We start from the raw sequence: 18,099 nt of genomic DNA, 5'->3' as shown, positions 1-18,099 counted from the left end.
ACAAACGATTGGCGTCTTCAATTTTTGTCGATAAGTGTGAGAGTGTGGTGTGTTGTGCTGTGTTGTGTTATGGCCCAAAAGGGTCTGTTTATAGGTGGTGGTAGTGTGTTAGCATGGTACAAAACAGCTAATATAAGAGGGAAGATAATAAAATAGTATGAAAATAAAATAGTAATTTAAATTATATTGTATTAAATATCCCCCCCTATTGTATGATCTTCCGTATGTGTTATCCCTGTCCGTAATGCGGCCGTTTTTACTTAGCGTGACAACTCCAGTGAGGCTTATCTCTAGGGTTATCGTGGCGAGACGTCTCCCTTTCTCTGTAGCGTAATGTCCCCTGTGACTCGAATGGTCCAACTAGCTTCCGATCTATTTCCCTGGCTGGTCTGTATGATGCCAGGATGTTGTGTTTCAGGAATGATGGGCGAGGGGGGCTACTTAGTAGGTTGCATGTATCGGTGGAAGTATGGAGTGTGTGTGTTCCTGGTTTCCTCGTAAGGGGAATAATGTTTTGCTGTGTGTGGATCAGGGATGTGGAGATATGGGGTTGTCGTACACGATTGTTGGTTGACCCAGTATCACCCCTACGGTCTTGTGCTTTGTGTTTCCTTTGAAGTCTTAGTTAGCTGTTATTGTCTTGTGTTGTATGGTCGGAGTCGTTATGGGGACTTGGTCATGTCAGCGTTCACCGAACATTTATCCAGCCGTAACCACTATGGGAGTGTTAGACCTGTCTTGTTATGTCCCCCCATACCTGTGGTTTTATTGGGATCCGAGTCCCATTTCTGTGTTGTGTGAGGGCCTCATGTCCCGTCACCCATGTCGTGTGGTCTGTGTAGGAGTAGTGTTTGAATTTGTTCCAGCTAGTTATTTGTGCGTATTCCTTTCGTGGGTGTCTTTTTGTCTGTTCTATCTGCTTTGTTCCCCTATCTGACTAAGGTGTTGCGGTCGGTGTGTGAGGTGTGGTGCTTGTGTCCGCTAGCGCCAGGAGGTGGTTACGGGTCGCAACGTAGGGTATGGGTATATTGCAAGGGCTGCACCGTTCCCCGGCCACAACCCCCCACTGGCACCCCCTATGTTCCCGCACGGAAGGTAAACCATGGCGCCCAGGATTCCGTGTATTTTGCTCCCCTGCCCGTCAATTCCGCCTGAAGTGCTTCAGCTGCCCTAATATCCTCGACTCTGTGGATCCATTCCTCCCGCGTGGGGATGTCTGCTTTCTTCCAGTAAACCGGTATGAGTGATTTAGCTGTGTTTAATAAGTGGCGCAGAATAGATTTTTTGGATGTGGACAACGGTTGTGAGGGAATGTGTAGTAAGGCTTGTTCTTCGGACCATTCAATATCATCTACGAGGATCAGTTGAACGTCTGATTTGATCCGATTCCAGTACAGGGCAATGTGACTGCATTCCCACCAGATGTGCAGAAGAGGAAAGAATGTTATTTGTTATCTGATGTGTGGAGGACTTTATGAGAATGAGTTGATCTAAACTGTATAATAATGAAAAAATTACATTCCAAATGAAACATGCATTTTGGTTGAAGTTGCTGCCTTCTGTTTTATCTTATAGGTAAAGTAGATATGTCCCAGCTAAATCGGCTATACACTGATTATGTAAAGGAGAGGAGGACGGCTACCTTGCTGCAACGTGAGGATTTATGGGATGCTTTGGAGAGCATATGGAAGGTAATATTAAAATGTAACTGGCTGCAATAAGCTATGAATAAACAAAGAGACTTAATACAGAGGAGAAATAAAAGGAAAATGTATATAGACTATCTACTAGGTACACATATGACTCCATTATACACACAAAGTTTAAAAAACACAACAACTCTACATGTACAGTACTGCTGAAAATAGCAACGCCATTAAATAATACTGGTTTAAATAAATACTATTTCTAACATCACTGAGTGTTTGCCATTAATTCTTTGAGGCACACACAATCAACACCTGACGTTAATTGTTTCTCTCTGCAAAACCATAAGAAACCCTTGCAAAATGGAGTAATAATATTTATTTATATGGCACAATCAAATGCCACTTTGCCAGACACCTTGATTAAGGAGTAGAATATTAAAGTGGATCTGTCACTTTTGTAGGTCTTTGCATATTTTGCATCTTTACTTAGGGTCTGGTGGCCAGAATGTAGATATACTTATCCAAAGCCAAAGCTGTCACTCATGTCTGTTGACACCTTCTTCTGGGGTAGCTTCTTCAACACCTTAGTGCTTCATCTTCCAAGAGCAGCGATAATACAACACTATAGAGGTTCCTGCAAGACCATGGGAGCCTACATAGAACATGTCTTACAATAGTGTATTCCTGATACTATAGCGTTGGAATGCAGCACTAGGTCCTGACTCCCTGGCCCCCTCTCTCTGAAGATAAAGGTGATTTTACTCACCTTTTCTCTCACACAGTGCCGGTCTCCCCATTGGTAAGCCTCGTCCCGGTAGCTGAGATCATCAGTCTTGATGATCTTGGCCAATCCAATGCTTTCCCATAGAAAGCATTGGGAGGTTATTGGGCATGCACCGCAAAATGCTGCATCGAGCCAGTCAGCATATCCTTGTAGAGATGCATTTAATCAGTGCATCTCTATGGGGAATGTTCTTCACCTCCATGCAGAGCACGGAGACACTAAAGGCCAGACACAGGAAGCACCTCTAGTGGCTGTCTGAGGGATTGACAATAGAGGTGTAACTAGCCAACAATGTAGACACTTGATATGAAAAGACAGTGTTTACAGTGCTACGGCTACATGGACATGCTACAGGCACCAGAACAACTACATTAATCATTGAAATATGGTTGCCTTTTGCCTGTGCAGTAACTGTAAGTTTTTTTAGTAAAAGTTGGGATTACGTTACTTTAGCTTTCAGCCTGTACACAAGAATTTAGAAAATATTGTATTTTTATTCAGATATATGTAAAATGTTGGTCTCATTTATTTTTATTTTGCTTCTGTGTATTGTTAGTATTTCTGTTAGCAGTTGATATATGTAAACACATTTTGCTAAGTGTTTTATTTTCTGCAAAATGCTAAGAAAGTTAAATTTGTTTGTGATGCATGCCAAAAAATATGTTGAAGCATGTTCACTCTCTGTAAATCCATACATTTTTTTAAAAAATGTTGGTTTGACTCTTGTAGGCACATTTTCCCTATATTCATATGTAATGCATGGTTTAGATTTTGTATAGCCTTCCAATCTGAACCTGTAATGCATGTATTGCACATTTGTAGCATTGATTTCTATAGCTGAATACAATATGTAAATCAATGTATTTTCATAGGTTTGTTGTGAACTCTTTGCTGTCTGTTCTAGTCTCTGCTAAACCTTCCAGACGGTTCTTCTGCAGTTGCAAATGATTCCATGTTTCTGCTCAGTGGTGGGAACTCTTTAATGGCCCTCAGATTCCAGGGAGAGGTTGAAACCTTGGTTGGGAAATCTGTTCCAGGACTTGTGGAAGTCCTCTTGAATGGCACCTTCATGGATATTCACAGGCAGATTTATAAATGTATTTACCCGATGGTTGAGAAGGCAAGCATTGTACCACATATCGAGATAAACACCATTAGGACACTTGAAAAGGGAAACCATGCACATAAAAGAAACGAGACAACCTTAACAGATCCTGAAAAACACATCGATTCATTTATATCACTGAGTAGAGGAAATCGGATATTTATAAATGTGCATCTTGCTTCTGACTCTCATGCCCAGAAATGTCAATGGACAAATGGATCTTCTATAGAAGTAGCAGAATTTTTGAAGACCGATGATTTTAGATCTGAATGTAAAAGACAAAAAACTAACCAGTCATCTTCAAGCTCATTTTTGTCACAGGATTCTGTGCTGAGTAGTGTATTGAAAAGTCAATTTTTTATACGAGTAAAATGGAAATCTGATACAGGCAAGTGTGTCGATGCAACTCCCCTTCTAATACAATCAGCCAGCACAAGACCTTCGGTGACTGTGTACATTGGGTCACATTCTCACAGGGTGCAAGCCCTTCATCTAAAGTCTGGGGAAGTGATTTGGGAAAGAGTCCTTGGAGATCGAGTTGAGTCTTCTGCTGCTGTGTCAAGGTGTGGAAGCTTTGTTCTGATAGGTACGTATAGAACAGAATCGTGTTGTTATTGCTATTTATTTAATACTCTGTACACACACAGGCTTACCTTTTCAGCTAACAGTGAAGTGAATTTTACTTTCAATATTGTAGGTATCTCCCTACAATAACAATGCTAAAATGTAACTTCTTAATAAAAAATGTACATATCTTCAAATATTTTTTGTATTTTCTTTTAATAAGCAAAACAAAAAAAAGGACATGCTTGTTCTATTAACATATTTTTCTAAAGTGTATATAGACAGAGTGCAGGGTTTATTTGGGGAGAGAGAGTGTGTGTGTGTTATATTTATTGCCTGTAATGTGTTAAATTTATATATGTGTATTTTAATATTAATTTGTATTTCACCCAGTTTGCATTCTGTTGTCTACAGGGTGCTATAATGGGTCACTCTATGTGTTGAATAGACATGATGGAAAAGAACATTGGATTTTCTCTACTAAAGATGCTATCAAAAGTTCACCTACTATCGATCCCTTGACTGGCCTGGTATTTTTTGGGTCCCATGATCATCACTTGTATGCCTTAGATATTAATGTAAGTATGTTGTGTTTTTGTTTTCTTTTTTTAAGATAACCGTTTAGTATTTTTTGTTTTTTTATCAATTCTTTATTTTTGTTGTGCTTAAGTGAACAGATCGTCCTGCACCGTCACAACAACGAATGCAAGAGCATGCATAAATCACAATGAAACAGAATACATAAGATATTTATCCTCCTGAGTTATCACTTGCTTCATTACGTTGCTTCAGCACATTTTTATATTTAAAATATTAGAAAACAAGAGTGAAAGGCACAGCAGGGTCATGTGAGTGTACGTCATAAAAACACGTTAGGTCTATATATGCCTATGGGTCTGGCCTGCCAACAACAAAAGAAACAAGTGATGTCCTTTACCAGCTAAAACATTGCAGCACATAAGAGATTAAAGTGTTAAAGATTAGTGTCGCCATAGGTTTAACATAGCTGTTATTCGTGGTTGTTTAAACAATTGGTGTCTATACGATTATTCAGTTATAAAACATGCTAAGTATACTAGGTTAGCAATTATATGTAACAGATGCAGTCATGGTATTTATCTAGCATTAAACGAGAGTAGTGCATTATTATGTTTAAGCATTTTCCAGTTTATATATACGTCTATGTTGTAGGTGACGGGTAATGAAAAAAAAAAAAGACTAAGCATGTTATTCCTAGTCCTGAGGTGGTTCGTGATGGTTAAGGACCGCTGGTTCTCTATCTAGACATCATTATAATGTGCTGGGTAGTGATCTGATTAACATAAAGGCCTAAAGCATAGGTTTAACACAAAACAAGTGAAACATAGATAAAGCGTGTCATGAGTGTCTACCAGGTAACTTGCATGGAGACATAGAAAAAAAAAGGAAACAAAAGGGGTCTCTACGGTATTAGCAGGGCCGTGGGCTATGAGCTTCTCCATGAGTCAGTCCGTGTTGTGTCAGCCGATCCCCGATCTGGAGGCGTTGTTTGCCTGCTTAGGACGGAGGTCGCCAGTGTCAGTGAGCAGCCAGAAGCATGCCGGTATTGCCCTCCTGCTCCGGACTTGTTGTGGGGCCAGCATCATTTCACCACAGACTCGGGGACCTTTATAGGCCGGGTCCTTCCCTGAAGATGTAGGTCTGGAGGCTGTGGTGGTGTTAAGCCGCCTGTGGCGTGCAGGCCTCCACCTATGTGGGAGATGCATCAGGGCTTTGCCCCTCGGGGCCCTCAGCCCGGATGGGCTTGTGTGGGGAGATGCGATCTGTGTCGTTTGTTTTATGCCCGAGGGCTTCCCAGGTCCTCTGTGGCTGTCCCTTTCCATGTTCCGTGTTGTGCTCTCACTCGCCTGCACCTGTGCTTGTGCGGCAGCGTGTCGAGCCTCCACTTTAGCCCAAAAGTTTGCAAACCGCTTTCCCAGGCGGGCGTCCAGGGATTCGCAGATGCTGTGTTTGGGCTCTGGTGCTGCGAGGCCTTTGTTGGCTTGCATGTCCGCCATCTTAGGACAGCGGGTGGTTTGCTGGTTCATTGCTTGTTTTAGGCTTTTCCCGTCCTTTGCAGACACCATAGCGAGTTGGGTTTTGACGATTGGGACCGGGATAACCCCCTCCGGTCCGGGGGGGGGGGAACGCCAGATGCTTCAGGTGCCACATGCTTTGGTGCGCTGGGAGAGCGGCCGCCTCTCCCCTGCTTTGCATGGTGTAGGCCCCAAGCCTCCGACCCGGCAATCCAGCGGGCAAACCGCGTTTGTGGGGTATCCTCAGGATCTCCAGCTTTGGCATTACTCGATGAGGTAAGTTGTGGGTCAGGATTGTGAGGCTTTCCCACAATTTTCGTTGAGTATCGAGTCCAGGCTCAGGAGCTCACAGATAGTACGTCTGTTCAGCTCCCCGGTCAGGCCCCGCCCCCCCACTTTTTATTTTGTATTATTGTTATGGAAACCCAAGAAATCATTGTCCATGTAAATAACCTATATTTGCCTATTTTTGATGAAAGCAGCAAACTTACTTGATATTAAACTATATGTCATGTTCTCTTGAGCAAGAATTTCTGCATTTCTTTATAGGATTTTTTCTTCAAACACTATTAACATTAACGGAACACTATAGTGTCAGGAATATAAAGATGTATTCCTGACACTATAGTGCTGGAATGCAGCATTTGCTCACTGCCTCCCCTCTCTCTGGAGATTAATTATGATTTAACTCACCTTTTCTCAGCCAGTCCAATCCTTTCCACAGAAAAGCATTGTGAGGTTATTGCCAAATGCCATACTACGCCAATCAGCATCTCCTCATAGAAATGCACTGAATCCATGCAATTCCATGTGGAACGTTCAACGCCTCCATGTAAGGTATGGAAATACTTAACGCAGTGCTGCACATTGTGCAGAACTGACACAGGAAGCACCTCTAGTGGCCACCTGAGTGACAGCCACTAAAGGTGTAATTATCCAGCAATGTAAACACTGCTTTTTATCGAATACATACTTCAACATTATGCACCATTTATGTGACATATCACGTGGCTTATTAAAGGGACACTATTAGCACCAAAGCAACTTTAGCTTAATGAAGCAGTTTTGGTGTATTGGTCATGCTTCTGCACTCTCACTGCTCCTCTGCCATTTAGGAGTTAAATCACTTTGTTTATGCAAAGTCAAACATCCCTACATGTACTTACACAGCCTTCCTACACTTCATGTAAAGTTAGATCTAATGTTTAACCATATTTTATTGCACATTCTGTTTAATTTAGAATTTAATATCTCCTGCTCTGTTTTAACCTACGAGACCCTGCAGGAGCATTGTGTGTGATTAAAGTTCAATATACCGAGCAGGAGATAAAAAAACAAACAAAAAAAACTCCTAAAGTAAGTTAACATCTTATTGTAAATAAAACCATTTTATTCATGCAGGCTGTGTCAGTCAGTCGGTGGAAAGGGGAGGAGTGGTTAGGAATTTAACTCCTAAATGGCAGAGAATTGGGCAGTGATAGTGTCCGTCACACCACACAGGGCTGTTTATAGTGCATGGGGGTAACTGTGACATATGGGATTTGAAAAAATTATCTGCATGAACATTGATATAATGGGCAGGTCATGTAATAAAATACATAAGTAAATGGGTAAACTGGAGTGACAGTTTAATTTTAAGTTTATGCCAACAACTACTTCCTGTTGTATCCTTGTTTGTCCATTAGGTGGTAATGTCTTAGTTTACACTGAAAATTTATTGTAAAACAGTAAATCAAGTTAAAATGAAATCTCAGTGATCTCTGTTATAGCGAGAATCTTTAGATTGCTCTTTATGAAAGTAACCCTGACACTTTTTTTTTTATAAACCTAATTTACAGTAAATGCCCATAAACAATTACCGTATATACTCGAGTATAAGTCTAGTTTTTCGGCACATTTTTTGTGCTGCAAAACCCCAACTCGACTTATACTCAAGTCAATGTCTGTATTATGGCAATTTACATTGCCGTAATACAGACTGGGGGCTGTGTAGGAGGGGGGCTGTCAGAGAGCGTTTACTTACCTCTCCTGCAGCTCCTGTCAGCTCCCTTCTCCTCCGCGCCGGTCCGGTCAGCTCTCCTGTCAGCTCCCAGTGTAAGTCCCGCGAGAGCCGCGCGGTCATAGTGCGGCTCTCGCGAGACTTACACTGGGACTTGCAGAGGGAGCTGACCGGACACCGGCGCGGAGGAGAAGGGAGCTGACAGGAGCTGCAGGAGAGGTAAGCGCTCTCTGCCAGTCCCCCTCCACTGAACTGCCAATGCCACTGGACCACTAGGGAGTGAGAGCCCCCTTCCCTGCCATGTATCAAGCAGGGAGGGGGGACGAAAATAAATAAATATATAAATAATATATTTAAAAAAAATAATATAATATATAACACATTTTTTTTATGAAAATAATAATTAAAAAAATAATAATAATAAAAATGCCCACCCCCCCACCAAGGCTCTGCAACACATACACACACACACACTGCATCACACACACTCACACTGCATTCATACACACACACACTGCACTCATACACACACGCTGCACTCATACACACACACACACACTGCACTCATACACACACACTGCACTCATACACACACACTGCACTCATACACACACACACTGCACTCATACACACACACACTGCACTCATACACACACACACTGCACTCATACACACACACACACTGTACTCATACACACACACACTGCACTCATACACACACACACTGCACTCATACACACACACTGCACTCATACACACACACTGCACTCATACACACACACACACACACACACACACTGCACTCATACACACACACTGTATTCATACACACACTGCACTCATACACACACACTGCATTCATTATATACACACACTGTAAATAAATATTCAATTAATATCATTTTTTTAGGATCTAATTTTATTTAGAAATTTACCAGTAGCTGCTGCATTTCCCACCATAGTCTTATACTCAAGTCAATAAGTTTTCCCAGTTTTTTGGGGTAAAATTAGGGGCCTCGGCTTATATTCGGGTCGGCTTATACTCTAGTATATACGGTAAATAGATTATTTTAAGTAGTCTTCCTACTGGTTCATTCCTTTCTGTTGTTTATATTTTTTTTTTGTATTATTCAATTCTACGGGGCACAAGAATTGGAATAGGAGGTCTGACATTGGGATTCCCTGATCCTCATTTTACAAATGATTTATTCTGAGAGTTCTTCCATTGTTTTTGCCTTTTTTCACTCTCTACTGATCACAATTCAGTAGATGATGTTTAATTTCACATTCTGTTATTACTCCATTAAGCTCCACTGTGTGTATACCGTTATTTAAAGACACTGGCATAAGCCTTTTTAATTTTATTATTTATTTTGGCTGCATTTCTTTTCTTATAATTGTTCCTTTACAATTTTAATCTTTCCACTCACTTCTGGAGTTCTATCCATAGCGAAGCACCAAAATAGTTTCTGCATCAAAATAGGATGCAACCCACTTGTTCTGTACTAAGCTCTGACTCATGAGAAAATAATTGCTTTTTCTTTTTTTTATGTAATTATCTTGGCATTAGAAATGTATTTGAAGGCAATAAATCACTGTAGAACATTAGAATAAATGCAAATATGAATTCATGCAAGTAACATTTAAAGTTATAAATAACATGTTTGTTTATTTAGAAACACTCATTGGTTTCCAAAGCCTCCACCCAGAAACACCACTGCCACTTTCTGTACAATTTTATTTCACAAATTGAAAGTATCCTCTCCTCCCTGGAGAATCCCAAGCCAAGGGGGTGACCATCTACATTCACTGGCTCAGAATGTCACTGCACACAGCACTGTTCTCAAAAACGTGAACCAGACTGTGTATAAACGGTTAGCAACTGTACTCCTTGTACTGAAAAACAAAAAAATGGAACTGCACTCAATCCAAAAATCATTGGTGCAACAAAACATGGGGCCAGCAGCAAGGCCCAAGAAGTAGTGAGTAGTCACCAGAGAAAAAAAAGGGTCCAGGCACTCCAAGGCATAGACATGCATTTTTATTTGAACTACAGTGTCCAGCAGCAACGTTTCGACCCAAAAATACCTTTTTGAAAAAGACCTTTGGATCGAAACGTTGCTGCTGGACACTGTGGTTCACATAAAAATGCCTATCTAAACTTTGGAGTGCCTGGACCGTTTTCTTTCTCTGGTGACTACTAGAAGCTGTACTCTAGTCAGAGGTTTATTGGATAATATCAATAGACCTCCAACTAGACCAGAATGAAAGGAGGCACCATATTGGTGAAGTCACTTTCTGGTCAGGGAGATTAGACAGCCCCTTTTTAGCATATTACAGTTTTTCCATACATTTACAATGCTCTAACGACCTAATAGCAGCTAAATCTAAAGGCCACTACTCCATACTAATTCTTCTTGACCTCTCTGCCGCCTTTGACACCGTTGATCATGCTCTCTTTCTTCAAACTTTTCTCTGTGACGCTGTCCTCTCGTGGATTTCCTCTTATCTCTCTGAAAGCTCATTCAGCGTCTCCTTTTCTAATGATACCTCCTCCCCTCGTTCTGGCTCGGTTGGAGTCTCCCAAGGCTCTGTCCTTGATCCCCTTCTATTTTCTCTTTATACTGCCTCTCTTGGCAAACTTATTACCTCTTTTGGATTCCACTACCACCTTTACGTTGATGACACCCAGATATATCTCTCCTCCCTGGACCTCTCCCCTGCTGTCCTGCAACGTGTCAGTGCTTGCCTATCTTCCATCTCTGACTGGATATCCTCCTGCTTTCTGAAACTAAATCTCTCTAAAACTGAGCTCCTTATCCTTCCTCCTCCTAATACTGATCCTCCTCTTTCTCTCTCCCTTCAAGCTTGTGGTATCCACTTAAGTCCATCCTTGCAAGCTCGCTGTCTTGGCATCATACTTGACTCTGGCCTTACCCTTGAACTGCACATCCAGTATGTTGCCAAATCCTGTAGATTCCATCTTAACCCCTTAAGGACCAAACTTCTGGAATAAAAGGGAATCATGACGTGTCACACACGTCATGTGTCCTTAAGGGGTTAAGAACATACCCCGCATCCGGCCCTTTCTTACACAAGATGCTACCAAGGAGCTTGTCCATGCTCTACTAATTTCCCGCATATATTTTTGTAACCCTCTTCTGATTGGTCTTCCCAAAAGCTGTATTGCCCCTCTACAGTCTGTAATGAATGCTGCCGCCAGATTGAATTTCTTCTCTAGTCGGTCCTCTCACACCTCACCCCTCTGTCAGTCCTTAAATTGACTTCCTGTATTCTATAGGAGTCAATTCAAAGTGCTAACCCATACCTATAAAGCACTTAACAGTTCTAACCCCTCTTATGTCTCTTCACAGGTATGCCCCTTCTCGGTCTCTACGCTCTGCCCATGACCACCTCCTGTCCGCTGCTCGCACGCATACGGCCAACTCACGCTTGCAGGACTTCTTGCGGTCAGCTCCCTTCCTATGGAATAGCCTGCCTACCACCATCAGTCTCTTCCCTAGTCTTCAATCATTTAACCCTTTAAGGACACATGACGGAAATATTCTGTCATGATTCCCTAATATTCCAGAAGTTGTGTCCTTAAGGGGTTAAGAAGTGCCTTAAAACCCATCTCTTTAGGAACGCTTATGGCCTCCCAGACTAACCTCTACCTCACATACCTGTCTCTTGCTCTCTCCTAAAGGGCAGCAATCTACTCTCTCATCTAGCTCTGCTTCACTCCCACCTTATTTGATTGCTATTTCCTGTCCTAATGTGTTTTATACCCCACCTCCTATAGATTGTAAGCTCGTTTGAGCAGGGCTCTCTTCAACCTATCTATCCTGTAAGTTTTCTTGTAATTGTCCTATTTATAGTTAAATCCCCCCTCTAATAATATTGTAAAGCGCTATGGAATCTGTTGGCACTATATAAATAGCGAGAATAATAATAATAGACCAAAGCAAATATATAGTGGGCTGATGAACTGGTCAAACTTAGTAGAAAACATTGCACCTTTACAGACTGAAGATAAAATATTCACATGAGACTCACTGAGTCAGAACCCAACCTCAAGATAAAAAAAGCAGAGTGGGATCGCGTGTATAGAGCACAATCTACGTTTTCCATGTTGTATAAGATGCATTGTATTTTCTGCAATGTACACAGTACCCTTTTATCTAGAAGCAACACTTTTTCTTCAGATAAATTACTTACGGTAATCTGTTCTGAGTGGATTAACACTTTTGCTGAGCACTGCAGATCAGCAACACAGAGTGCCAGAGAATTATTTAGGTGCTGATTCCACTGACTTGTCTAATAGTTGCACAACAGATACAGTTGTATAACTGTTCAGCAGTCCTGTATATATTGGAATTGTTTACTTACAAAAGTGGAATTAACTGCAGGAAGACCACAACGTTGACATTAGACAGGAGAAAGTGGACCAATTGACACAAATTGAACTGGCTGTTCCTCACTGTAAAATTAATTGAAAGAAGAAGGGAATGGCTCTCTTCAAGACTGTAAAAATAAACAATTACAGAAATATCCCCATAAACTCAATAAAATATACTATATATATAGAAGGTCCTTTACCATTCCTGTCCATGAAATGATAATTTAGATCAGGCTTCCCCAAACTTCGGCCCTCCAGTTGTTGCTGAACTACAACTCCCATGATTCTATGAATGAAATAGGCTGAGAACCATGGGAGTTGTAGTTCAGCAACATCTGGAGGGCCGGAGTTTGGGGAAGCCTGATCTAGATAATGCAAATGAGCCCTTCCTTCCATTGAATTTCAAAACCAGAGCATGAGACACAAACCATGAATTGGAGAGGTATATCCGGGTAAAAACACTTGCCTTGGTTAGCTGTAAGGCACATGGAGAGAGACCTGCTTTGCATTTTGGTTACGAACGGCCTGTGTGGGTAGGACCAGTCTACTGGTCTTTGCTTTGCTTTTTGCTTCCTTTTTGCTTTTGCTTTGCTTTGCTTCCTTTTGTGATGGCAAACAAGCTGTATTTAATACCAGTGAACTACCCAGAGAGCAAGCAATTTTTTTATTTTTTTTGTTCATAGGTTGAACACATTAGAGACCCAGGTGAACCAGTTCCCTCTAAAAAAATCACTGCAATGGCGGGCAGGCCTTTCCATTAGTTAGAAGGCAGTAAACCCTTCCAATATGTACACTGAACATATTAGTGAAGTGAGTGGAGCCATTCTTTCTATACAGTGATCATGGTAAATATGCCAAATGATCCATCCTCAATTCAAATAAATGTTTACTTTTCATTGACTTCAGAATGTGTTTTTGAACCTGATCCTCTCCTTGTTGTCCATGCAGGTAAAGCAGTGTATCTGGAAATCCTTCTGTGGCGGAGGAGCTGTGTTCTCATCTCCCTGCATAAGTTCAGAACCATACATCTTGTATACAGCTACTCTCGGAGGCTTCATTTCAGCTTCTAACCCGGTAAGTCCTGATTGATGATCAAAGGTCTCTCTCTTTGCATACTGTATCGGTGATTCTTGAATATTTACAGCTTGTTTGTATGATGCAACTGTATTATTTGTAACACAGTTTCACTGGATATAATTAATATATATATATATAATAGTTATTGAAGCTGTATTAGTAAAGTGATGCAGAGGTAAAATAACAGATGAAATTAGTATCTTGTAATAATGTTTTATGGGACTAACAGAATTTTGGAATGCCAAGCTTTCTGGAGAACCTCCCTTTCTCAAGTTTAATGCATATCTGAGCAACAACGACACATATCATTTGAGTTGTGATAAGTGATGGAACTATTGCCGGGTCTGTTTGCCTCTATGTGTGAGTGTATGTGTCAGTGTGTGTCAATGTGTATGTGTATCTGTGTAAGTATGTATGTATGTGGGAGTGTATGTCTATATGTGGATATATCCCTGAAAACAAATTCCATCACTACAACACACCCTTGCAATCAAACACAAACATAACAAACACACTGCTGTATTAAAATGCCAAAATTGTATAAAAACATCCCTTCATTCAAACACCAGCTAACACTACATACAAACACACCCCTGCATTCAAACGCAAACACACAAATACACCCATAAATGCCCACACTTACTCAATTCAAACACACTAACACTGCTTACAAATACAACTCTGCAAGCATAGGCAAATAGTACCCAGCTGGCATAGCATTATTGGAATTATTTGACCTTTGGCCACCCTTGCATGGTGGGGGAGGATTTTTTGCATTTTGGCCCTCTCTACATTAATTCAGCCACTGCTTGTGATACTGGGGTAAAGCGACATGAGTGCCCTTAAAACAGACAAAAATAGTGATCATTCTCACTGAGGGTCGTAAATATTTTGTTTAACCCCTTAAGGACACATGACATGTCTGACATGTCATTATTCCCTTTTATTCCAGAAGTTTGGTCCTTAAGGGGTTAAGGATCACAGAGTGAGGGGGGAGAGAGAGAAAAAACCCCACAAATAAACAGGACATGAGGTCACGAAGTAAGGAGACCGTCTAAGGCAAAGGAAAGGTTGTTTTTTTTTGGTTTTTTTACAGTAAGAACAATAAGGATGTGGAATTATCTGCCTGAAGAGGTAGTTTTATCACAAAAACACAATATACAGGGATATAATTTTTAATTAGTCGGTTAATAGCTTCTTGATCCAATGAGATATCCGACTGGCATTCTGGGATCAAGAATTTTGTCTTGGTTTGTTGCCAAATTGGAAACGCTTCAGACAGCGTTTTTTTGCCTTCTTTTGCATCAACAGCAAAAAATTTCGAGAAAGGCTGAACTTGATGGACGGCTGGCTCTTTTCAGCTATGTAACTATTTAAGACAATGTATTGGTAGATGTGAGTGATGCTCCATACTAGCTGCTGTAAGGAAATACTGACTCTTCCCAAGTCTCGTGTTTTGGTACATCTACCAAACTGGACCTGAAACTAATTATCAGAATGGTTATAGACCCCTAATCCCCTGTTCTTTGTCTCCTTCCCTCTTTCATTCCCTGTGTTGTAGTGATATTTTTAACAATACCTGAAAAAGAAAAAGCGTTAGTGGGAGCAACTATATAACACCTAGGTACTCGCTGACCTATGTTATGCCAAGTAGCAAAACAACTAAGCTAAATTGGTAACTTGGGAACCTAACTAGTTGCCAAGAGATGATGAGAGGCTCTACCTATGAGTTAAGCCATTGGATAATTTTGCCACCGAGCATTGTGGCATTGTGTTAGCCTCTCGGTGACGATTAAAAAGATTCAAGATAGGTTGGCTGTGACAGATGAGGCCCTAAGAGGGTAGAGATGTGAGGCACTAAGTATGATTTGTTCCGGGACAGCTATGTAAAGGCAAAAGAAGACAAAAAACGACTAACTATGGCCACCTGGGGCACCCTATGACCAACCTAAAGGTAACATTCTGTAGAGCAAGTGGTTGTCGTAAGGAGGGAGTAGATTTGTAAAGCGAGTCACTTGCACGGTAACTTGAAAAAACGTGAATATGAAACATTGAAAATGTGACATGACTAAATAGAAATACTCATGGAAGATTGATGAAAGCCAGAAGATTGATGTTACTAACACTGTGAAAATACGGCAGAGTGATTGCCAGTTAGGTAGGTAGATAAAGTAAGTTCTGAGCCCAGAACACTGAAATACTCTAGTGATACCTGTTACCAAAAGCAAACCGAAGGAAATTGAACCGTATAATAAATGTTAGTCATATATATAGCCCGAGATAATTAATGGTACGTTTGAAGCCTACATGTTGTATTGATATGTAAGATAGACCATGAGGGAGGTGGCCAGAATAAAGTAATAACACGACCGCTGGGAAGCAATGGTATACAATATTGACTTGTGGATAACCATCGACCAGTTTGGAGCAAGTGCTCCAACATATGTATTGCGACAGTAAGGCATAGTATAAAACATAACAGTGAGGAAATGTAAAGTAACTGAAAATAAAAATTTATATGAAAACGTATAACTTGTAAAAGAGAATATGACATGCATCCAAAAAAAAAAAACCTGGTATACTTAATGAAGTAGTGAGGTGTGCCTACTTCATACCCCTAAGCAAAGAAGACTGTTACTTACGTAAATTATCAATTTTACCTAATAAATTGAACCATGAGAACCTGTAAGTGAAACTGTTCCTGTAGATGATTGGGGATGTTTAGTTTAAGAACATGGACCTCATTACCCCTTGCTTCTGACAACCGGTAATCGTATGACAAACTAAACCCTTGTAGTATTACAAAGTACTTAGTACTGATCAGGTGACGTAGAACCATTTAACATACAGCTACATACTCATAACACAAATAACAATCCCAACTGCTTATAGTTTGGGGTTCAAGTATCAGGTAGCTAAGATCCATACACATCAAAAAAAAAAAAATATATTATTATTATTTTTTTTTTTTTAAACAAAACCATCCAGTACCTTGCTGGAAGCTTCAATGAGACACCAAGGACAACAGCCACACAACACCCTATTGTGCAGAGAAATACCATAATGAAGAAACTAATAAAATGTGTTGTATGCATGAAAGTATGAAGGTGCTAAAAATATACAGTAGAAGCTTACCTTTAGTCCTGGAAGTAACTGATGGCATAACAAAAATGCTATGTAAATGCCTACTGACAAGTAGCATGACTAAACAACACTTAAAATTAGGAACAGAAAGCCTGGCCGAATGTAACGAATTGTACTGACCCAGATCGAAAATTAGTGTGGATCGTGGCTCTTTACAAATGTTTGTCACCCATTGATCATTCCTCTTTAGTTTGATTCTACAGGAATTATGCTAGATATGTGATTGTTGACCTTAAACACAAAGAGGCAGTTCTTTTAAAAATTATGTTTTAAAAATATTTCTAGGTGAGATGCAAGTTGGATAGTCTAACTATTTGGAATGCCAATCTCTTTGTATGGTGCTATATACATCAGCCATGTTTAGTTTAAAATAAATGTATCCCTTGATGATTTGCATGCAGATAATATACTCACACAGGCAGAATTATATACAAAATAGCTTTCTCCTGTCTGTTCTATTTTGTGTGGAAATAACAACAGAATCACATAATCATTTATGCAGATCTTTTTCTTTAAAATGTCCCCTTTGTTTTTACCCCAACAGTCTACTGGAGATACATTATGGAGGCATGCGTGTGGCAAACCTGTGTTTGCTTCACCTCAGTGCAACACGAAACATGTGCTTGTTGGATGTGTGGATGAAAACTTCTATTGTTTTAGTCATTCAGGAGAGAAGGTAAGAGCGAACATGCGAATGGAACCCTAGTTCAAAGTGTATGTCGACTGCCTTTATTTATTTGTATTTTTTATATAAATCTTTATTCGAATTACCTTTCTTTTCTTTTTTACAAAAAACTCACAAAACATAAACATTCAATACAAAAAAAATATATACTTTAGGGGTTATCCGGGGGTTAGTCTGTCCAATTTAAATCTTTCGATATCTCACCATAGGAAGGCAGTTTAGTACTTGTTCCAATTCTAAAACATTATTTGATTCCATTATATAAATTCACATGGCCACATTACAAAATCTAAACCAACTTGCCCATATATCATCATAGATCTTTTCCTAAATATGTCGTCTTTACAGAAATATCTTCCTGAGGCAGCTTGAAAATGTATTTGTGCGTTTATTTCTGGCCATAATGGTATCTCTGTTTTTACCTGGCAATACTCAACTTGATTGCGAGAAATAAATTAATGCATAAATATTTTGCATACCTATTCATTGTTGGAAAATCTATATGTAGTAGGAATGTTTGCGGCCTCAACTCAAAGTTTTGATTTAATATAGATGGTGGCATCTCCAGCAGAGTTTCGATGTACTCTGATTAAATCTTGCTATTCGATCAGGAGTTATATACCATCTATGTGTGAGTTT

At 40.2% G+C, this 18,099-nt stretch overlaps 1 protein-coding gene across 2 annotated transcripts in view; it reads left to right on the top strand.

Moving 5' to 3' along the window:
* AASDH (aminoadipate-semialdehyde dehydrogenase) overlaps positions 1-18,099 on the top strand; it is a 59,459-nt gene that overhangs the window by 20,795 nt on the left and 20,565 nt on the right. For both annotated transcript variants that reach the window (XM_063458036.1, XM_063458037.1), the window contains exons 10-14: positions 1,576-1,691; positions 3,338-4,124; positions 4,517-4,680; positions 13,503-13,628; positions 17,320-17,451. In XM_063458036.1, coding sequence (XP_063314106.1) covers positions 1,576-1,691; positions 3,338-4,124; positions 4,517-4,680; positions 13,503-13,628; positions 17,320-17,451 — 1,325 coding nt within the window. The remainder of the gene's footprint in view (positions 1-1,575; positions 1,692-3,337; positions 4,125-4,516; positions 4,681-13,502; positions 13,629-17,319; positions 17,452-18,099) is intronic.

The sequence above is a fragment of the Pelobates fuscus genome, chromosome 6, assembly GCF_036172605.1.
Source record: "Pelobates fuscus isolate aPelFus1 chromosome 6, aPelFus1.pri, whole genome shotgun sequence".
In the NCBI taxonomy this organism is placed as follows: domain Eukaryota; kingdom Metazoa; phylum Chordata; class Amphibia; order Anura; family Pelobatidae; genus Pelobates; species Pelobates fuscus.
The sequence above is the reverse complement of the archived record's forward strand: the minus strand, read 5'-3'. Positions and strand labels throughout refer to the sequence as shown.